We start from the raw sequence: 24,571 nt of genomic DNA, 5'->3' as shown, positions 1-24,571 counted from the left end.
TTACCTAACCTAAAATAGTTGTTCTCTGTCAGGGGGGAAGGGGGGGGGGGGAAAGAGGATAACGCATTTTTTTTGTAAATTAAATATTTGTAAAAAAAATTTTGACTCTACTTGGATATTTCTAGAAAGTTCCTTCAGTTTTTTAGCTTATGAATAAGTTTTAATATAATTTGGGGCATAAATGATTTACAATCCTAAATACTCTACCCCCCTTCTTAGACGAGCTTTTTATTATTTTTTTATATTTTTTTTATCTTTAAAAAAATAAAGGAAATAGGCATAATCATAAACTTGTTTCCAAAAGTACGCTTTTGAAAAGCAGTGTGCTGCACTACGTATTCTTGTTGTATACAGTTAATTTCCAAATGTAATTAGATTAATTAATTTCTTGAAAAATATTCCTAAACTAGGTGTATGTTTATTTTTTTTATTAATTTGACTGCAATTGTCCTATACTTTGCTGAAATACTTAATCCATATATTATGAAATCCAATGGCTTTAGATTTGTGGAAAAGAAAAAGAGAGTAGAGAAGTTGAAATGAAAAAGATTGTGACTCGTAGTCCACGAGTTTTGCTGGCTAATCTTCACCACAATTCTAAACTAATTCAAAGGAATTTGAAATGTTAATATCTTTAAATTTTAACAGAGTGTTACCTCCGCATATTTTTTCTCTCATAAAACTAAGCTTTTTTAAAATTTATTTTACTATTAAATTTAAGAAAAAAAACTAGCTTAGTTCCTTCCCAGTCCATAAAAACCTTCTCTTATAATTCAAAAATTAAGTCGATCAGATTTTAACTAGCAAAAAATATTATCACTATAACACTTAAATAAGTTATATTCATGGATAAAATATTAGTTACCATTTAAATTACTCGACCTATATAATCATGAAATTACATAGACAGTTTTATTGATAGTTTCTTGATTTGAACCGCTAAAAAATGAAACATATTTGAGAAACCCTTAAATCCTTAGTTTTTCTTTTCTTAAAATATGAATATAAATCTGGAAATCTTTTAATATTTAACATTCAGCTTTTTAACAATTACTGTTTAATTAATTTTGTGAATATTAGTATATTCTAAGAATAGAAAGAGAATTTAATTAAATGTTAGATATATGTATATGAAATTTTTAAGTAGGATGTTAAATTATTTCATAAATTGAAGTTAAAACGTAAAAATATTTAAATTAATTTTATTACCTAGCTAAATAAGTTTATTTTTTTAAAAACTTACTTAAAGTTATTCCATAATTAGGTTTATTCCTTAAATTTAAGTTAAAACGGAAAAAGATTTAAATTAATTTTTTTAGCTAAATTAAATATAATTTTCAAAACTTTACGGTAAGTAATTCCATAATTAGGTTTTTCGGGAATATTCCCTTTCGTAACATCGCCCCATAAGGGGCGATTCGTCGTATTTTTAAAATGGCCTTTAGGTTATTTTAAGTTAGGTTAAGTTATATTGGGTTAGGTGATTGTCCCACAGGGTTAGATGATTGGCCCCGCAGGGTTAGAGCCCCCCGCAGGGGCAAGAAATAGGAGAAAAGCTACTGTGAAAAATGTGAAGAATCGCCCCATAAGGTGCGATGTTACGAAAGGGACTATACCCGGTTTTTCTAATAGTTGATGAATATGACGCACATTGACATCCTTTTTCACTTTCACGTGCTTGACCCTGCCAATTATAAGCTCTATTAGTAATATCTCCAGAGAGCATAGCTTCTGGTGTACATGTCTCTTTGTAAAGCAATTTTATTCAGGGTTGATATCTCTTAGGGGAGGGGGATATCCTCCCTTAAAATAGTTTTAAACCTTCCCAGGACCTATAAGTAAAGTATATTGATCCTTTGATTCTTACAGACTGACAGACATCCTGTTGTTTTTAAATTAGGATAGGAAAGTTTAGATAAATCTAACATTGAAATATCTAGTGGTGACAGTAACTCAGCTTATCACAATCAAAATCAAGAGAACAAAGACAATGAATTGCAAATTGCAAAGAAGCCGAGAAAGTATAAACGCAGATCTGAGTTGCTAACATTTACCACCAAGAAACCTAAAAAGGAACAGTTAATTGTAAAGAAAAAGATGATTAAAAGCAAAGCTAAGGTGTTGTCGAAAAAGCAGTTGAAATTGAAGATGAAAGAAAGAAAAGAAAAGATGAAAAATAGAAAGAAAAAAATGGTTAGCAATTTCTCTGACGAAGAAAATGAGGTAGATTTGATTTTAGAACTTTTCCCTATAAAACCTTTGTCTGAAAGTCCTAACTATTGTTCTCACGATTCGGATAATTGCAGCACTTTCGTGAATTTTTTCTTCCCTTAAATGATATCTATAATAAGAGATATAAGTTTTCCGGAATTTTAATGTAGGGAGTAGATTTGAAATCTGCATCTAATTTTAAGGATTTTTTATAAAATTCATTTTTTGTATAATTCTTTATCTAAAAGCGGAAATACAAATTAAGTTAATTAATTTTGGCATCCGTGATTGGTGGATTTAAAAAATCTGCGCTCTGATTTGATGTCGTACATCATTCAACCAATTAGAGCGCAGGTAGTTTAAAATCCAACTATCCTATTGGTCAAAATTAATTAACTTAAAATGTGTTTCCGCTTTTAGATAAAGAATTATACAAAAAACGAATTTTATAAAAAATCCTTAAAATTTGCTGCAGATTTCAAATCTACTCCCTACATTAAAATTCCGGAAAACTTATATCTCTTAATCTATAATACAAAGTAGAACGATGTTTGTCTGTCTGTTTGTTTGTAGAGAAGGATCTCGCTAACCGCTGAACCGATTGGGATCTCCTTTACAGGGTAGCCTCTCATAGGTCCCAAGAAGGTTTATAACTATTTTTTTTTTTGGGGGGGGGGGGACACCCCCAACCCCCAAAAAATGAAAAATACCCCCCCCCAAAAAAAAAAAAAATTTAAACTAAAATTAAAATAGTGGGGTCGACTACCCACCACCTCCCCCCCCCCCAAAAAAAAAACTCCCCCTTAAATTTTTTTTTATTTGTCTTTTAAATCTAAAATACCTACGAAAAATTGGTTTGATCAAACCTCTTGGGGCGAAGCCGCTAGTTAATTATGAAGTGTTTTTCTGTATTTTTAATGTGCGTTTGTCTGACTTTCTGATTTGTTGAGCTTTGCTTTCATGAGTGTTAGCCATCCTTTTTTTAAAGGGATAGTTGCATGAAGTGCATTTCAGAAAAATAATATCAAACATAAGTTACAGGTAAACCATCAGATATGTATATAATTTTGTATTACAATAAATACCAAACAATTAGACATCACTAAAATAGTCGTCATGCTGTTTTTGTGAAAATAAGCCAGCTTTATAAATTGTATATTTCAAAAACACGATTTTCAAGTCTTTATAGTTTTAAAACTACATGGTAGGAAATTGAAATTCTTTCAAATATATGCCCTATAAATGTTGTTTAAACCATTGAACAGGAAAATATATGCAGTTCACTAAATTCAAGTTTAAATGCATTTCGTGCAACTTACCTTTTAAGTTTTTCTTTAATTATGGTCCATACAATCCGTCTTATAATTAATTTGGAATTGCCCTATCCATTTAAAACTTTTTATGATAATTCCTGTACCTAACAGTTGTAACACTTTATTAGTGTTAAAATTCTTTTTTTTTCAACCGTCTGATTTTAGAGCCTGCAGCTTATTGATATTGTTATTCTTGTTTTTTTTTTATTTAGGTTATTGAAACCCCATTGGAGTTGGTGAGACCCCTGCCCCTAGAAATCTCTCGACAATTGTTCCAGAAAGGATTCCCGCGGGTCTGCGTCAAGTTTGCATCCATTGTCCCACCAAGGTAAACTAATTTCTTTTTAAACGCATGTTAGAAGGATATTGGACAAAGTAGCTTCGGACAAAGTAGCTTAGGACAAAGTAGCTTCAGGACAAAGTAGCCTCCTAAGGAAGTAGCCTCCTAAGGAAAGTAGTCTCCACTGTTGATAAAGGTCATGGCCCCAGCGCTCGACCCCCTGGCCTCCCTAGCCTATAACCTAACCTAACCAAAAAATTGTAAAAACATTATTAGAAATTGTAAAAACATTATAAAAAATTGTAAAAATCTATCAACCACTTTTTGCAAAATCCACGAAATTCTAAACGACCTATGTATTATCAGTTGATGATATTTTTCTTAAATAAATGTTCTGAGGCTAACATAGGTTAGGACTTCTCAGACAAAGGTCGTGCATCACAGAGAGTTGGTTGTCTGTTAATCTACTGTATTACGGGTATGAGGTGAAGGACCAAGAGTCTGGCCTTGAGTTGACAAGTTGACTGTTCAGTCCAGGTGCAACTCACCCATACGACATTAGCACTAGGTTAGGTTAGGTTATAGGCTAGGGGGCCGAGCGCTGCGGAAGCTACTTTTCTTAAGTAAATGTCCTGAAGCTACTTTGTCCAAGATCCTGTTAGAACTGTCCTATCAATTTCAAACCCATTTTGAAGATTCTTGTATCTATGAAGTTGAACAATGAAAGCGAATACTTTCTCTGAGCATTACCTTTGATTTTTAATGGCGATTCCTAGTATAATTAGGCATGGTATTCAAATAGTTGGCGGTAATATTTTGGGGGGGGTAAACAAAATTTACCCCTGCTAACAGATTTCAGGGGGGGTAAGTGGGGCCCCCCCAAGCAAATTTTAACCCTGGGGCAAAATTTTTTTTTTGGGGGGGGTTAAAACAAATTTGCGGCGCATTTAACCCACCCCCCCCCCCCCCAAAAAAAAAAACGAATTACCCCCCCTTAAAAATTTGTTAACCCCCCCCAAAAAAAGCTTGGACGCCCCTGTATTAAAGTATCTATATGAAGTTGAGAAGAAAAAATTGTATAAGGTTCAGTTTTTGTACCTAATAACTTTTCTTTTGTTTTACACTTAATATATCTATAATTTTCAATTGACAGTAATTAACATTATTTTATATCAATATCCTTTACGTTTATAGAAAAACTGAGAAATATTAAAGTCATTGTAAAAGCCCAGAAAAAAAGAACAAAAAACTGTAGTTCAGTAATAATATAGAAAAAGGAGCTTCCCAGAGTATCTATTCCCACTAATCTTGAAGTGAAAAGAAGCCTGTAAAACGAAAATATCTGTACAGAAACTGTTCTAAAGGCGTTTTTTAAACTCTATTTAATTTTTTAGTCCTACTTTTTCTACTGCTTTTCATCACTCTAAGTTTTTTTTGAATATTTCATTTCCATACTAAAACATTAGTTATTTGTTATGTTTATTTTACTTTTATTACCAATATCCATTACTTTAATTAACATTTTGTATTAAATGTAAAACATTTTCACTAAAAGGACGATAACGTCTAATGGTAGGAAAGTTTTCTATTATCACAGCTACTCTATAACTAGAGGACCTTCACTATTGCAACTAGATTATTTTATTAGTATAGTGTGTTATTTGTATATCCTTATACTAAAGTAACAGGATGTCTGTGTGTTTGTACCGAAGGATCTCGCTAACCGCTTAACCGATCGGGTTCTCCTTAACAGGGTAGCTTCTCATAAGTCCCGGGAAGGTTTATAACTATTTTGGGGGAGGGTACCACCACCCTCCCAAGAGAAATGACAAAAAAATCAAAAATTTTAAAATTTAGGGGAGACTTCAACGTCAAATAAAGAGGTATCGTACATAAAAAATTAACTTTAACAAACAAAAACATTTAAAGTGCCACTAGAGGCTTCTAGGGGCGTAGCCGCTAGTTATTCTATATAGTGTTTTATAAAAGCTTAACTCTTAAAAAAATGTTTGAATTTATATATCCTTAAATGTAAAAATTTGTAATGAAATTGTTTAGGAAAAGTGAAGTAGAAAAAGATCTAGCAGCTCTAAAACTAACCAAAGAAACACAAATAAAACGGCGGCGAAAGCGCAAAAAGCCGCCAGTATTTCCATTACCACCAGCCTCTAACAGTTCAAGTGGAACCACCTCACCGCCAGAAGGAATTCAACCGCCATTACAGCCGCTAAAAGCAGCGGCGGCAGCTGCACTGCTGAGAGGTGCGGGTGATACCAAAATTTTGGATTCTCTAATACCGACCAGATCCAGCTATTGTGGAGATAATAATCCTTTTCAACTAGGTAAGATTTGTCTTTTAGTTGTGAAGCTACTCCATAACTTATTCTAGTCAGTCCGTACATGAACGTCTGTTAATAGAATGAAATTATCTATGTGTTTAGTTGGCTGGGGGATATAAGAATCAAAATTCGGCCAAGTTACGGCATTAGGAATTTTTTTCAATCAAATGGAAGTTACAGTAATGACATATGGTGTGCTATGTAAGGAGGTTGAACCACCGGAGTATGGTAATCAAGAGCAGATTTGAGATCAGCATTTCCCTTACAAATCTCCCAAAAGTTGCATGCAATTATTTATATTTTCTATTTTTAATATTTAGTTATTTGTAAAAGGAAGCACTAAAACAATTTTTAATAAGTATAAAAGCCTCCTGGGATAAACTATTTGTATTTTAAGTCAGGGACAGCAATATAGAAAAATATTGAATCCTTTTATAAAAAGTTACAGGATGTCTGTGTGTGTGTGTTTGTTTGTCTGTACAGAAAGGATCTAGCTAACCGCTGAACCGATATGTTTATCCTTTACTGTGAAGCTTCTCATGGGTCATATTTTTCTTTCTAAAATAAAGTTAAGATTGAAATTGGACCGTTGTCTCTGCACTTTCCTTTAAGTGCCCCTAGAGGCCTGTCACAGTCGTTTTTAATCACAAAAACTTTTTTATTGCTCGGCAGCCGCCTGGAAGTCTCATGGACATCGACCTTTTATAATTAAAATCAGCTGGAAGTCTAAACTTAACTCAAATATAGCAATCCCTCTTTTAAAATAAATTTCAAAGCATTCAAGGAACCTGGATTTTGTCGCGACTGCCGAGCCCTTATTGTTTTAAATGTTTAGAATATTTTTTTTATAAGTTTTATCCATATTTGTGTTCTAGACTGATGGAGTAGGTAGCTGAAAAAAAGAATTAATTTCTTTTCAAAATAGATCAGTTAGACCTGTCATCTAATAATTGAAAACATTAATACAATTTTGGAAAAATATAAATTGTAGGAAATATTTTTTTAAATGAAACATTTTATTTTATTATTATATGATTTTCTAGGTGATGAAGAGAAATTACGAGGAGCTAAAAGTATTCTGTGTACAAGAAAATTAGAGTGGGACGGTCTTAATCTTTCTCGAACAAGGTATGCCTTCATTTGCTCACTTTCAAAATGTATGATTATACTAAAGTAACAGGAGGTTTGTTTGTCTGTGTGTCTGTACCGAAGGATCTCGCTAACCGCTGAACCGATCGGGTTCTCCTTAACAGGGTAGATTCTCATGGGTTCTGGGAAGGTTTATAACTATTTTGGGGGAGGAACCACCCTCCCAAGAGAAATGACAAAAAAATCGAAAATTTTAAAAATATACGGGAGACATTAACGTAACATAAAGAGAATCGTAACATAAAGAAGTAACGTAGAGACTTTAACAAACAAAAACATCTAAAGTGACACTAGAGGCCTCTAGGGGCGTAGCCGCTAGTGATTAATAAACCATTTAATTATTGCGATTTAAGCATGCAGTGGCGTGCACAGGGCTTTGCCAGGGAGGTGTAGCTCATGCAGGGGGTTTAAAAACTTATTTGGCCATAGAAATTATTAGTTATTCACTAGTTTTGCATTGATTGGTAGAAAAATAGCCGTCCAAATTATTTGCTTACTTGCAAATTAGCATTTTAGTGTAATGTTTTGAAACATGGCATGTTTAAATTTTAATATAACTGAAATGTTTTTATGTGAAATTCATTTTCATATTATTAAATAAAATTGCTCATGTAATTTCATTTATTTAACATTAGTTTTAATTTTAAATGATACAAAAATGTAGTTTCACGAAATGCATTTGAATATAATTTAGTGAACCGCATATTTTTTGCTAGTTAATAGGTTAAACTATATTTATATGGCATATATTTGAAAGAATTTCAATTTTCTACCACGTAGTTTTGAAATTATCCTGGACTTAAAAATCTTCTTTTTAAATTGCATATATCAGAAATATCTTGATATTTTAAAAACTACGTGGTAGAAAATTGAAATTCTTTTAAATATATGCCATATAAATGTAGTTTAACCAATTAACCAGGAAAAAAATATGCGGTTCACTAAATTTAGTTCAAATGCATTTCGTGAAACTACCCATTTTGGATGGAAGACTAGGATACTACAAAACTGAAATTATTTATACAGGGGCTTTATATTTCTTGGCTTGGTTGATATGCCCTTCAACAAATCAGTTAAGCTATGTCCATTACACTGCAACTTTTAGGGATCTAAAAGGAAATGATAATAAATTGATGTACATCCCCAATGATGAACCACAAAATTGCACATTTTGTAGATTGAAATTAGTGTTAGAAACGTTTAAAAACTCAACTTAATGAATCAACAAATAGAAATTCACTGAAGTACCCAATGTTGTTAAGCCAACGAATAAGAAAACGTTATTATATAAGTTTGGGGACTAGTGTAATAAACAGCCCATTGTCCCCTCTCTCTGATAACTTGTCAGAAAAGGAGAATTCAATCGGTCCAGTGGTAATTAACTAGATCTTAGCGGACAGACAATGTACATATTAGATACTTTTGTTTTATTTGGATTTGCAAAAAGTTTTGATCTAACCCAAGTGAATGAATAGAACTAATTGAATATATTTGGGATGTTTGCAAGGCGAAATCAAACGAACTCTACATAAACCCTGAACCACTTCATTATGCAATCTACATTTTCCTGGATATTTTGTCTATGGTAGTCCATAAGTGTACAGCTTTACAGTAAAAGTGCAAAACAAACGTTTTCCCATTGATTTTCTCTTGATTTGCATAATGAAGTGGATCAGTAAAAAATAAGAAATATAGATTTTGATTGATATATAAGCATTTTACTTTAAAAAGAATCTTTTTCTTTTATCATACGTGTTGCTTTAACAAATAGAAACAATGCACTGTAAAGCTGTACACGTATGTACTACCATAGACGAAATATCCAGGAAAATGTAGATTGCATAATGAAGTGGGTCAGGGTTTAGATACTATTTATAACCTTTGTAAAAAAAATGTATCTTAATGCGTATCAGAATTTTATTTTGTTATATACAGTTTTGTATTATGAAACTCTTTTGATTTTATTTAAATTAAAATACTCAAAAAATCTGTTTGGATTAATATAGTTTTTATTTTATTTTATAAAACTATCTAGGTACCTGGCTACCATTAATATTAAAATGAATAATTTTTAAAAATGCGATCACGAACTTTTATTATTAGCTTATATAAACCTGTATGTGAGAAAATATTAATATAGATTATTTAAGGCAGTAAATAAAAAAAATATTTGTATAGTGCTATGAATAATAAGACCTTTAGTTATTTGATATTACAAAGGAATAATTTTCGACACCAACATTTTATACATAGTATCAAACCTTTTTTTACCATATACTAAAGTACCTAGTGATATGTATTGTGTACGTAATACGTATGTTTGTTTTATGTATAATGTATATTCATTAAGATCTCATAAATAGCTGGAAAAATTGCAATAGACATAAAAACATATGCACTTAATTATTAATACCTCCTATTCAATACATCATTGTACAGATTTAAGAACCAACTATTGCTCATAAAAACTAAAAAAGAACATAGCTAAGTGTACAAAGTACATGCCTATAAGTAAATATTACATGCCTAAGCTTGCGAGGCTAAACACATTAATCATTCTTTTACACAGTTTTAATATCTTTGATATTACATTCATATTTTGGTATACAAGAAAAATAGTTTTAGTTTCAGAATTATTTATTAAACAAGGATGACAACATCCATAAAAGCGAAGCGCTGAAACGGTAGGAAAACGGACATTAACACTTGTATAGTGTCAGAACTGAATAATCAGAATATAAATGTATAAGAGTCGATGCAAAATTGTAAGTAAATTTGTTGAAAAAATGCTTGATACAGAATAATGTTTATGGACATACTGATATTTTTAGGACTTAATTATAAAGTTGCTTCGCTTATAATATTGTATTTTGTTGTCCTAGGAATCAGTATACAAAAAATCAGATCAATCGGATGATTAGATTACATCAAAGTTTGTTGTCAAAAAAGTAAAAAAATCAACATGTTTAAAATGGACGTACGGACATTTTGGTAATGATTATAGAGTTGCTACGCTTTCTAATTCGTACCTAACTACTACAGGAATGATAATGCAAAGTTTGAAATCGATAGGACAATTCTAACATGCCTAAATTAACGAAAAAAGCTATCCGTTACGGACGTACGTACGGGCGGACCGACCCTAACTATAGAAAGGCTTCGCTACTAAAAAATAAGAACGAATACATCCTATACACTTGAGTTTCCAAATATTTCTTATTCTTTTTGCTTTTTCAATTGATTTCTTTGGTGTGTTCGCCAAAATTCTAACACGGATTTTGACGGAAAAAAGGGCTGCAAATCTAAACTGATTATGTATTATTGAGCTAACATTTCTTAATTTAAAATATGTTGTTGAACTGATTTTTTTTTATCTACATACATATTTAAAATGATTGAAATCTCGGCTGATTGTTTGTTTAGATCAATGGATTTTAGACAATTTAGATGAAGTACCTTGTAATTATCTATATAAATAATTGCCAAATTGGTTGTGCAAACTTAAGTACTAGACAAAATTATAAAACTGTGTGTTGTGTAAATCACGTTTAATGAGAAGTTTCATTATATCTATCCACTCCAAATGTGCAACTAGTAATTCTTTTATGTAGAGACATACATTCAACAACCAAAAAAAAGATTTTGTATCAGCCATAAAAAAAAAAATTTCAGTTATCACTCGGGAAGTTTTGTACCATGCACGTATTTTCTAATTTTTTTAGGGAGGGTAGCTTAACCCTCCCATGGAAAAAAAGCATTTAAATGATAAATGACAATTGGAAATAAAACTAAAAATAAAGTTGGTGGGTTTATACTAACCATCATTTTAAGGCATCTTGATGAATACTGCATTCTGATACTTTTTATCTAGAAAATTGTACCCTCACTCAAACAATATACTCTTGTATAACAAAGATTTAATTAGGTTCTGCTCACAAATTATACTCGTTTGGAGGTAGATCGTTTCTTTTTATTGTTTTGAGAAGTTTTTAAAAGCGAAGCTTTTCTATAATTAGGGTCGGTCCGTCCGTCCGTCCGTCCGTCCGTACGTCCGTAACGGATAGCTTTTTCCGTTAATTTAGGCATGTTAGAATTGTCCTATCGATTTCAAATTTTGCATGGTGATTCCTTTAGTAATTAGGTACGATTTAGAAAGCGTAGCAACTCTATAATCATTACCAAAATGTCCGTACGTCCATTTTAAACATGTTGATTTTTTTACTTTTTTAACAACAAATTTTTATGTGATCTAATCATCGGATTGATCTGATTTTTGGTATATTGATTCCTGGGACAACAAAGTATAATGTATTAAGCGAAGCAACTCTATAATCAAGTCCTAAAAATGTAAGTATGTCCATAAAAATTTTCCTGTATCAAGCAGTTTTTCAACAAATTTACTTACAATTTTGCTTTGACTCTTATAAATTTATATAATGATAATTAAGTTCTAACACTATACAAGTGTTAATGTCCGTTTGTCCTACCGTTTCAGTGCTTCGCTTTTATGGATGTTGTCATCCTTGTTTGTTCATAATTAAAAGAAAAATATATGAGGTAATAACTGCAGATTAAAAATGGGATTTTTTATAATGTAAATAAATTCTTTCATACCAGAAAATGGAATTTTAAGTACTTCAAATCCTATGTTATAAAGTAGTTTAATTTTTCTGTCTGAAGCTAAAGATCTCGGAAGTGTCAGGTCTGATGAGTTTGTGCTTTCAATAGAACCTTCAAAAATGCAATGACATGGTTTTAGGCTATTTTTACACTTCTTCCATGTCCTCTAGAGTTTAGAGTCGAAGTAGCTTGAAATTTATAAATATGTAGAATATTTCTGATACTCGTAAGAAATGTTTGAAGTCTGTATAAGGGAAGTATTAAATTTCTGTATATTTTATGTAAATTTTGAAATATATGTTACAAATACACTCGTCTCTATTTGCCCCTGTGGATTTCACTTCAAAATTTGCCGATAACCAATTCAAATTTTTAAGAAAGAAAAAAAAGACAATCAGAGGTGAATTCTTTAAAAAATTTGGGCTCACTGCCTCACTAAAATTAGTGAGGCTCGCAGTGAGGCAAAATTATCCCCACCTTATTTTTAGCGAGCCTCACTGATTTTAGTGAGGCAGTGAGCCAAAGAGTTTTTTTTAAGAATCCACCTTTGATGGTAAACGGATAGGCAACGGACTGGAAGACAAATGGTTTGGTAGACTAATGACGAGCCCTTTAAATATGTTACAAATACACTCTTCTCGCCCTTCTTTATTTCACTTTAAAATTTACTGATAATTACGTAGATACGAACCAACATCCTGTTACTTTTTATGGTTTACAAGGACATTAACACTTGTATAGTGTCAGAACTAAATAATCAGAATATAAATGTATAAGAATCGGAGCAAAATTGTAAGTAAATTTGTTGAAAAACTGCTTGATACAGGATAATGTTTATGGACATACTTACATTTTTAGGACTTGATTATAGAGTTGCTTTGCTTATAAAATTATACTTTGTTGTTCCACGAATCAACATACCAAAAATCAGATCAATCGGATGATTAGATCACATAAAAAATTTGTTGTTAAAAAAGTAAAAAAAAATCAACATGTTTAAAATGGACGTACGGACATTCTTGTTATGATTATAGAGTTGATACGCTTTCTAAATCGTACCTAACTACTTAAGGAATCACCATGCAAAGTTTGAAATCGATAGGACAATTCTAACATGCCTAAATTAACGAAAAAAGCTATCCGTTTGTAACGGATTGACCGACCCTAATTATAGAAAAGCTTCGCGTTTAAAAACATTTGCACGCATACAACTACTTTGGTTCACAGGATAATATTAAAAGATTTTGTATAACAATATTTGAATAAAATGTACATCTATTGAATATGGACTTTTCAAGTCTGAAGCCATTCTTATTCAAATATCTTTACATCTGTAAGTACAGGATAAAGTTGGATTTAAGAATAATTCATCTAAAAAAAAGGAAATAGGTTTAAATATATCTCTATCGGTTAAGCATATTGGCAAGGAGGGAGGGGAGATTTAATATTATACTAGTCCCCAAAGTTTTATGATAACGTTTCTATCACTAAATTTAATCTACAGAAAGGGTAATTTTGTGTATCATAATTGGGGATATAGATCCTGGCATCATGGACCTTCTTTCTGTTTTTCCCCATTTAATAGTTTTAGTTCGACCCTCTTCCCCAATTTATATAACCCTTGACCAATATCAAACGTCCCAGAAAATTCTTGTTTTACAGCTCTAGCCATTAACGAGATATTGTAGGACACAGATAAATATAATCGACAATACCATAACCGGGTATTGTCAGTTTTGTGACACCGTCTCTTAAGGGGCATTTCGTCGTATTTTCACATTAGCTTTCCTAATATTTCTAGCCCATGCGGGGGGCTTTAACACTTTTGGGCAATCATTAACATTTACATAACCTAAAAAAGCATATCAAAAGCTACTGTGAAAATACGACGATACGCCCCTTAAGAGGCGATGTCATCAAACCGACAATACCCATATAACCCTTTAAGGAATGATCACTGATCTCAATGAACAAGTGATTATTTTTATTATTTTTTCTCGTATTCATTCGAATCCGGTGGATAGGAACCGGTTCTCATCCATACGAAAAAACTATGTCTAGCATCGTATTAAATCCAGCTTTCTACGAATATAGAAATGTACAATCATAAGATTAAAACCATTTTTTTTAGCCTGTGCCTTCGGCACCTCGGGGCTAAAAAAACTAGTTTTAATCTCATAATTGTACTTTTTATATTTGCGGAAAGCCGTTTATAATACGATGCGAGAAATAACTATTCTTTCTCTCACTTGTAGTAGAAAAATATAGAAACTTACACAAGTTTAATATACTAAAACTCGTCATGATTATTTTTTAAGATTTAAGAAATTGAAAAAAGTGTAGATAAAGCAATTTTTCCTTTTTATATATAACTTGAGTAAAAAAAACAATTATTTTTATAAAGCAGGGATAGACACTTATGTGAAAAAAGTCAAAGTTGCTATTTAATTAAAACGTTTTATATTACAATATGATTACAACTTGGGCTTTGACCAAGATGGAATAGGAAGTCCTACCTCCTATATAGAATTGTTCTTTAAGCTATAAAGGTATTATCAAAAATTTCTCTAAACGGCGGTGTTGATCATGTATTTTACCACTAGTCAATGCTGCTGTTCAGCTTGCTGACCACCAGCATGGATTCAGAAAGAACAGATCGACCACCACAGCCCTCCACAGCATTTTGAACCACATCAACTCAGGACTTAACCGGAAGAAACCCGTCAGCCGCACAGTCTCTGTGGCAATTGACCTGTCCAAAGCATTTGACACCGTGGACCATCAGCTTCTTCTAGAGGACATTAACAACCTTCCTCTAAATGACTATGTCAAACGCTTTCTCTGTGGTTATCTTCGCGGCAGACAGACATATGTTGAATTTAGAAACTCTAGATCAACATTTAGGAAAGTCAAGCAAGGGGTACCACAAGGCGGAGTTTTATCACCTGTTTTGTTCAACCTCTATATGTCCTCCATGCCCTTACCACCTGGCGACATAAAATTGGTATCTTATGCTGATGATTCCAACATTTTAAATTCTGGACCTGTTATCGACACCGTGGTGAAAGAGATCAACCAATATCTCGACACACTTGACACCTGGTTCAAGAGCCGTAATCTTTTCATTTCACCTGCCAAGTCATCAGCTACTCTTTTCACAACTGCTTCATATGAGGTAAATCTAACACTGGATGTGAAAATCAATGGTGAAACTGTCCCGACCGTCAAGAAACCCAAATTTCTTGGGGTCACTTTTGATGGCCTCCTCTCCTTTAACCAGCATGCTTCAGATATGAAAACTAAGCTACAGTCTAAGAATAACATCCTGAAAGCACTGACTGGCACCAACTGGGGTAAGGAGAAGGAAGTAATTACCAACACCTACAAGGCCATCGGACAATCTACACTTAACTACTGTGCTCCAATTTGGACCCCCTCCTTAAGTGAAACTAATTGGAAAAGACTCCAGGCGGCTCAAAACTCCGCGCTGCGCACCGCCACAGGCTGTCATCTAATGTCTGACATAGATCACTTACATCATGAAACCAAGCTAATGAAAGTCAGACAGCACTGTGAAATGCTCAGCAAACAATACCTACTCTCTACACAGAAACAGGACCACCCTAACCCAACGAATCTAAATGCTCGCCCCCCCGCCCGCCAGATGAAGGAAACATTGACCTCCAAATTTGGCAGAGAAATAAAGGACTTATCCACCCCAAACCTCTCCTCCGATGCCTATAAGAGGAGACTGAAGCATATCCACACCACCTCTGTCAGAGACATGCTAAACAACATGGCCAACAGCAAAGTTCTCAATGCCCCCCCTCCCCCCATAAACGCTACTGAAAGGGTTCTACCTAGAACCACCAGAAGCACACTTGCTCAACTACGTTCCGGCTATAGTAGCTTTCTCAACAGTTACAGAGCAAGAATTGACAATTCTATTGATGACACCTGTCCCAACTGCCCTGCTACTCACACAACCAACCACCTGTTTAACTGTCCGGAGAACCCTACTACCCTCACTGTCAGAGACCTCTGGACCAACCCTCTGGAAGCAGCCAGATTTCTCAATCTGGCCAGTAATGATGATGTAACGGATGAATAAGAAAAATGGGCTACAGAAAGAAAGAAAGAAATGTATTCATATTTCGCTATTATTATTTTTGGGGGCTTTGCTTCATTTTTGCGGGGTTCCCTTTATTGTTTTTGTTTTTAAAAAAATATTTTTTTGGGGGGGGGGATATTTCTCCTATTTTCCAAGATGTAGGTTATCGAGAAATGGTTTTGTTTGAAACTTTGAAAGTACCATGTTTATTACTTATCCTCATGTCTATGTTCAATGATAATAAAAATGCTGACGCTAAACAAATCTGTTAAGACCTCTTAACTTAATCAGTTATGAAAGGGAAGCATCTCAATTGGTTTACTAGGTTTTACCAAAAAAAAAATGTCAAGTTTTTTATTTTTTTTGAACAGTATATAGGTAAAACTTTTTTAATTTCCAGCTTATAGCTTATATTCACTTAATTTCTTCTTTATAAATTCTACTGTTTTATAACTACCACCAGAAAGAGAGTAAAATTTCTAATCTTTGAATACCTGCATGTTAATTAGATATTAAGTTGCTGGATAGGAAAGGTGGCCTGACAATGGATTTATTATTTATTAAAATGGCTAAAATAATGATCCTCCAATCGAATCCACCACCTTTACTCCATCCCCTCCCCTCCAACTGGATGACAAACTGAACAATAAATGATAGGATGTTAGCAACCTAAAGAGGGAGGTAGGTTGTGCTAAAATTCAGTAAAGGTGTGAGTTTTAAGGCTTAAAACCAGTAGTAGAACGATAATACTCACTAAATATAAATATATAAATTTTTTGTCTATGGTTCTATTCAATAAGGAATACACATATTTAGTGAATATTATTGTTCTACTACTGTTTTTAAGCCTTAAAACTCACACCTTTACGGAATTTTAGCACAACCTACCTCCCCCTTGACGACAATTTTTCTCCTGTCATAATATCCACGTATATTCTATATCCATTGGCCAGCCCATTGGCATTAATTGCAATGATGAAATCAAATACCACCTAATTTTATTTTTGTAGTTTAGCCGCCGCCTTATATATGGCGGCTGTCAATCTCTCGCATTTATTCTCCATATTATGTTTGCTCATTTTGTAACATTATACAAATATTTATATAGAGTGTCTAAATATGCACAAACAACATTATTACTACAATAAATGTATAAGTTTGGATATATAATCCATTTAGCTACCTGGACCTATTGGGGATTTATTTTGTCTGCTATCAAATTGCTTTTTGCTTTTTTTGTATCAACTTGGCTGTGTTAATATTGCCGACGCTATAGTCTGATATTCAAAAACCCAATTGAAAGTCGGCATAGAGTCCATTGGATGGGGATTTTCAGTTATTTAACCCCTCTATTGTTTTGTTCTAATATTACTACACATATTAGCCTTTATTCTTTTTATAATGCTAACAATATCTCATATCTGATTGTCTTTATGTATGCCTGTCTGTCAGAAGCTTAATATCTTGGTAACTCCTGAACTGATTAGATTGTTCTTCTCGGGTTGTGCTTCAAAATTGGTTTTAATTTTATAATTTTTCATTTAATATCCGCGGAAAGCTGTATATAATACGATGCGATAAATAACTATTATTCTCCCTCTAATATACATAGTGTGTTTGGATACTTAAATGCAAATTTTAGCGGGCTAAAATAACTATCCACCCCATCCCCCCTTTACACCATCCTCTCCCTCCCTACTGGATGAACAAACTGACCAATAAACGACCGGTAAAATTGACTACTATCTTTACCCTATCATAATATCCACGTATATTCTACAATAAAATAAAAACTTCAATATACAGATCAAAGGAAAAATTTCATAATCTTTCTATACTTCAGAGCAATTTTTATTCAATATTTCTACAGATTTGTAGATATTGGTGTTTTTATTTTATATTTCTGCTTTTCCTTTACAATTTCTTCAGACTTTGTATATAAATAACAGATAAAAGCTGATCTGAATTGTTTTAATCAGGATATCTGCATTTCACTTAACAGAAAGCCGTGTAGATTAAACTATATAAGTTGGAAAGAATTTTAATGTATATAATAGATTTGGAATCTGCATAAATTTTTTTTATAAAATTCGTTATTTGTATAATTCTTTATCTAAAAGCGCAAATACACACTGGTGTCCTGGATAGGAAACAGGTTTTTGTTGAGTTACGTATGACAAGACCTATATTTCTATGACTGGGCGCATATGACGGTTCAGCACATAACTTTCATTAAATCACAGCTGATCATTTTTATGGATTTTTTTGAAAATTACTTTTTTACCCAGATTTTCATAGTTTTTCCACAAAAAAACACAATGTTCTCATATTTACAGCTTAGTTAATCTAAATTTAATCAAAGAAAAGTATACTAGATGACAGCTGACTATGTTATTATCCATAACAAGATCTTTCAGAATCAATTAACTAATCTAAGATTTGTAGTCTAGAAGTTGGGTAAAAGTTATTTGAAGTTGTTATTTGAATTAATGTCTAAACAGATAAACAAAACTTAGGTTTGTTTTGGTAGTCAACCCAAAAAAATACTCTTTTGTTAGACCCCTCATGCATGCCTCATGAATTGTTATAGCATAGTTCCTGGCTGTAATAAGATGTCCCTCTGAGGTTCCACCAATGAAGTTTAAACTAACATGCTTCAGAATCAGCAATGATTCTGTATAAAGTTTTCCTTGTAATATTGACAAGCTATCTTGCTTAATATTGGTTCCTTGCTGACTTGATGTCTAAATAGTTCCTGTGTTATTGTTTGTTCCTGCTTATCATCATTGGAAACAGTTAGTTCAGTATTGTGGCTGTGGCTGCAAATTGCTTTTTATGTATTTACTATGACTTACTTTTCTTTCCTTCTGGTGGAGAGGGCTCAAAACATTTTGTTTTTGGGGTTTAGTTTGTTTCTAGGCTCCTTAACAAGATGGTCGATATAGAAAAGATTGTCACATGTAACACCTAAGAACTTAGGATGTCTGACTTATGGTACTGTTTCAACAATGACTACAGTGCCTGCTTCATTCGAAAGGGTGGTAAAGATTTGGCTGGAGAAATGAATGGGCTCTGACTTTTTAACCAATCATTAGGAACTGCTAAGTAAGCTTTTATGTCCTTGACATAAGGATAAATAAGGGGACTTATGCTGTTGGAGTTGTCAGCAGAGGAAATTAGATGTAATTAGAGTGAGGTGTTGGCATTTATGAAATTTACAGTTCAAATAGTATATGGTATAGGACCCCTCCTTGTAGGTCAGCATGTTTGGTAGATTTGTATGCATGGTTAGATCCTCTGATAACAACAAATTGTTGTCTACCTCTAAGGTATTCACAAAAAAACGTTACATGTACTCATTCAAGTCTAGTGCATTAATATTATGCAGTAGAATCTCATTGTTTATAGTGTCAAAAGCCTTTGAAAGATAAATGGCAACTGGCACTGCTCTGATAACTGGTTTCTTATTGTTTAGGCTGTTGTTGATTAAGGTTTTAATACTCTGTAAGGCAGTGGTGGCAAACCTGCCTGTGTGAAAGCCATAATGTTGGTCTGCAAGTTAAACAGCATCATTCGGGTAGGGACGAATCATGCAGGCAGGATAAAGAAGTGAGACAGGGCAGTAGCTGGAACCCTAATTATCAAGTTTCCCTGGTTTCAGTAATGAAATAATTTTACCAGTCCTCCATATGCTTGGTGTCTAGAAGTGATTTACTTGTCAATACTACAATGAAAACATTGTACAAAATCATTGCTGATTTTCTGATTTGTTTAAACTTTTTTGGTGGAACCTCAGAGGAACCTTGTATCACATCCAGGATCTATGTTTCACCTACAAATCTTAGAATAGTCAATTGAGGTTATTGATCTTGTTATAGCTGTCATCTATTATACTTTTTTGCATGAATTTAGAATAACTAAGCTGGAAATGTGAGAATATTGAGATTTTTTGGGGGAAAAACTATGAAAATCTGGATAAAAAAGTAATTTTCAAAAAAATCCACAAAAATGATCAGCTGTGATTTAATGAAAGTTATGTGCTGAACCGTCATGCACGCCCGGTCATAGAAATATAGGTCTTGTCATACGTAACTCAAAATAAACCTGTTTTCTATCCAGGACACCAGTGTACAATTTAAGTTAATCAATTTTGACATCTGTGATTGGTGGATTGAAAACAATCTGCGCTCTGATTGAAGAAGCTTAAGTTTCGTATTTCATTCAACCAATTAGAGCTCAGGTAGTTTCCAATCCACTTATCCTATTGGTCAAAATTAATTAACTTAAATTGTATTTGCGCTTTTAAATAAAGAATTATATAAAAACGATTTTTATAAAAAATCCTTAAAATTTTATGCAGATTTCAAATCTATTATATACATTAAAATTCTTTCCAACTTATATAGCTTAAAGTAGATTAATAATAACCAGTGCAAATATGTTTGTTAGGAACTGCAGTTTTCACAATGACACTTGGCTGGGGGTGGCTATGTCTAAGGTTGGCTTAGTTTGATTGTGACTTAGTATTTGGTAGATGCGGCTTAAGATTCATTTTAATGTGGGTTTTGTAATGTGGCTGAGGCTGCTGAACCAAACTTTAAACTCTCGAATTAAAGCTACCACTTTGCATGTGAAACCAAAATAAAAACAGAATATTTTTGTAGACTGAACGCCTATGTATTATAATAGTTATAATAATGTATATTTATGATGAAAAAGACAATTTTCTTTCTTTTGTATTCTCATTCTCATTGACGTCAGGGATAGGAATAAGCATTGCATGTAAATATTCGTCAACAAAGGCAAAAAGATACTTCATGTATAGTATATAAGATTAAACTACGTGGTAAAAGGGGAGGGTGACTTTTGTCAAGATCTTATATAATAATTTAAAAGTTAAGATTTATGGTTGTAAATAAGCATAAAAGATAAAAACACAGAAGTTGTATTAGATTATTACAAAGTTTAGATTCTTAAAAATGTTAGACTAATAAAATGAAGAAGGGCTAAGTTTAAACCAAAAATCTGTTTTGACAAAACTTTTGTTTTCCAAGTTTCCATACTCTGTTCGTCCACTGACGTAGGTTCTTTTCAATTCTTGGGTTTCTCTCAAGGATTTAGGGATAATTTAAGTTGGGTTGAGGGAGTTTTTTTTTTTTACATTGTATATGTTAAATCTTACAACAAATATGTATTTCACTTAATCTTTTGGGAGTATAGTCCCTTTCGTGGCAAGGACTCTTAAGGAGCGATTCGTCGTATTTTCAAAATGGCTTGTGGTAGGTTATATTGCCCCGCAGGGTTAGGCAATTTGCCCCGTTGCCACAAAAGGGACTATGCCCAACTTTTGTAAGTTAATTTAAAACAGGGGGAATCGCAGAGCAAGACAAACGAACTTTAAGATACTCAATACCATTGGTTTTCAAGTATTTTATTACCCATTCATAAAATTTAAAAGCTTTAAAATAAACATATTTACAATGAACATACGAACTTTCTTGAAATGATTTGATATATGTACTACGCCAAGTTAGATATGAATTTTTATATCTATTTCTCTTTATTTCCTTATTTTGTGGCAAATTACTTTGTCAAATAATATTACGAATTTGTTCTCTGAGTACAAAAATACAAATGATATACATTTAGACATCAACATCATATTTTTATTTTTTGTTCAACTTCTATTTAACTGGGTTATTAACGTACCACTCAGGGTTCTAAAGGGAAAAGATACTGCCCTATAAAATGATGTACATCCCCAATGATGATACTCAAAATTCCCTCTTCTATAGATTACAAATACAGGTTGAAACGTCGTTTGGACACTCAACTTAATGAACCAAACATTCAAATTCAATAAAAGTCCCTAATGCAATTAGGCCAACAAACAAGAAAACATTATGAAACATTGGGGACTAGTGTATTAAATAGGCCCCAACCCCTTTCTGCATTCTCCTTTAGGTTTCCTATACTGTAATGCCATACGATTATCTACATTTTTCTGCACTACTTTTTACTGTTCATTCATGAAATTTTGTGCTTTTCAGGATTGGAAAAAGGAAAAATCAGTCTAACACCGAAGCCTCCCGCCAAATGTGGAGACAACCTCAATTTCGTCAAGAACCTAGGTATTAATAGTCATTTATCCCATCGTATTATAGACAACTTTTCGCGGATATTTAAATTTTTTTATTGATTATTAGTGGAACATGGTCTACAATACGATGCTATACATCATTTTTCAGTATGACTGAGAACTGGTTCTAATCCATTCGAATTTTCAAAAACCTATTTTTAATCTTCATTGTAATTATTGTTTCTTATTCCAAGAAATTTTAATTGAATTATTTTTATTTTATTTTATAAAGCAGTTATTTTTTATTCATTATTTTCAGATATTTTATTGATGAAGAACGATCTCAAGATTCTAGTTTAATTTTGAATACCAAATCTGTGATCAGAGTAACGGTAAGTTGTAAATTAATGATAACTTTTTTTTTATAAATAGCGCAGTAACAACTACAAATCAACAAAAAAAATCAGGGATATTAAGGGATAAGACTAGTGGCTTGCAGAGGTTTTTGCCATGGGTGTTGATTCACCCTCCAAGGTGTCCGCCTACTCACTCAAGGAAGTGTCACTCCCCCCCCCCCCCCCAGCCGCTCCTCCTTTAAATTTAAGGTTGTGTGGCTTTTTTCTTGACACATCCATTGTACTAGGGGGGTAGATACACCACGCTTCTGCACCCCTCTGGATGAAACTATGTAGATAAATTGTACAATGTACATCCCCAATGATGACAAAATAAGATTATCTCTTCTAAGTTTTGACTCTGCCATCCTAGTATGTACCAAACAATCAGTAATGTGAAATCAAAATTGTTTCTTTAACTTTATTTATGTTCAATCTTATAGGAAAGTCAGATATTTTCCATCAACATCATGTTTTTTAATATGAAATAACATTTTATTTGATTTTTTAGGGTAGCAAAAAACGAAAGAATAAGAAACCTATGAGAAGAAGTTTTATGGGATTCAGTCAAAGTTCTAGTCAAATGTACGATCATTGCAATCATAATAAAGTTGAAGGAACTATAAACCATGATGTTAACAAAGCATTCAAAGAATCATTTAATCATCTTACTAACAATGGCACTGTTGAAATTGTTAATTCAGAAGATAACTTTGATAAAGAAATTGAAAAAGTTAAGGTTGTTGAATATGACGACTGCTCAGCACTTGAAAATGGCCATAATCTAAATTTTGATGTAAAAAATCAAGTTTTACAGCACATGACAACTAGGTTCAAAGGTAAGATGTTCGTCAAAGATAACCCCGAAAAGAAAACCACTGATGAAGTAATTGAAAATGGTTTGTCTTGCAATGGATTCCATGAAAATTTAGTTGATTCTTTTGATACTAACTCTGATGAGAAGTGGACCAATCAGAGAATGACACGTAGCAATTATGTCTTAAAAAGCAGTTTAACATCCAATGATGAATTGCCACGTCATGAGTCTTTAAATGCTGATGTACCTAATAATGTACTTGTGTCCAATGGGAGTTTGACACGTCATAACAACCAACAGATGATTTTTGGTGATGTAACCAATGAGGAATTAATACATCAGCAATGCAATGATGAAGCAGCCAATGAAAGATTGTTACGTCAGATGACCAACAGTTATCCAACCAATGGAATTCGGCCACGTCATACAGTCAATCAGCTGATCAACGGACGATCAGCAGGCCATAAAGTGACTGGTAGATTTTTTGGCCCTAATGGGGAACAGAGAGTAATTTTACAAAGGATTCCACCTATAGCACGCTGCACTGAAATGTAAAGTAATATATTATGGCAAATTCAATAGTTTATGGCAAATATCATAAATTAAGAGCTTATTGTTAAATAATTGCAAACTTGAGAAGAAAATTGCAAAATACCTCATTTACAAATATTTACAGATTTTCCACATTTTCTATACACTATTCATTCAATTAAAATTAATTCTTCTTTACGCAATTAATAATTTTAATCTTAAAAGCTAATACACAGAATTTAAAATTTCTTTGTTCATTAAAAAATTTTTATTTGTAGTTAGAAGAAGTTTTCATAAATTATTAGGTAGGTATTTAAAATGATTTCAAGAAAAATTTTTTATATAAAAAAAAAAAATTAAAAGAACTGGTTAAATTTAGGCTAAATTATTAATGTTAATTCAGACGTCTTGACATTTTTGTCTGAAAGCCATATTTTATTGAAATTTATTTTTAAAGAAAAAATTCTTTATAATTATAGATTTTCTATGTTGTTAATTTGTCTAAGAATTTATTCACTGTTGATTTTTTGTTTTGTTCTCTAGTATAATAATATTTAATTTTTACCTGCCATATAGTTTTTTTTTGTATTATTAGATATTTCAGATTTTTGCATTTTTTGTTTGATTATATGTTTAAGATTTTTTTTATTTTTACAAAATTGGTATTTTCCACAAGTGGCTGGTTGATCACTGTTAACACCCCTCCCCCCCCACCAATTTTTTAAA

General features: G+C 32.5%; 1 protein-coding gene across 1 annotated transcript; it reads left to right on the top strand.

The window, feature by feature from the left end:
- The first annotated feature begins 507 nt into the window (after positions 1-507).
- Positions 508-24,571, top strand: LOC145325980 (uncharacterized). The gene is made up of 8 exons (XM_080169033.1): positions 508-613; positions 1,941-2,223; positions 3,737-3,852; positions 5,863-6,146; positions 7,187-7,271; positions 22,074-22,154; positions 22,422-22,494; positions 23,009-24,571. Exons 1-8 carry the CDS (start codon positions 540-542, stop codon positions 23,867-23,869), a joined length of 1,857 nt encoding a protein of 618 aa, XP_080025159.1. The 5' UTR covers positions 508-539; the 3' UTR covers positions 23,870-24,571.

This window comes from Acartia tonsa, chromosome 8 (assembly GCF_053477335.1).
Source record: "Acartia tonsa isolate MP-2025a chromosome 8, ASM5347733v1, whole genome shotgun sequence".
Taxonomy (NCBI): domain Eukaryota; kingdom Metazoa; phylum Arthropoda; class Copepoda; order Calanoida; family Acartiidae; genus Acartia; species Acartia tonsa.
The sequence above is the reverse complement of the archived record's forward strand: the minus strand, read 5'-3'. Positions and strand labels throughout refer to the sequence as shown.

Coding starts and splice junctions, on each gene's coding strand:
- LOC145325980 (XM_080169033.1), top strand. CDS start 540: ATGAAAAAGATTGTGACTCGTAGTCCACGAGTTTTGCTGGCTAATCTT. Junction 6,147..7,186: donor TAATAATCCTTTTCAACTAG/GTAAGATTTGTC, acceptor ATGATTTTCTAG/GTGATGAAGAGAAATTACGA. Junction 22,155..22,421: donor CAATTTCGTCAAGAACCTAG/GTATTAATAGTC, acceptor CATTATTTTCAG/ATATTTTATTGATGAAGAAC.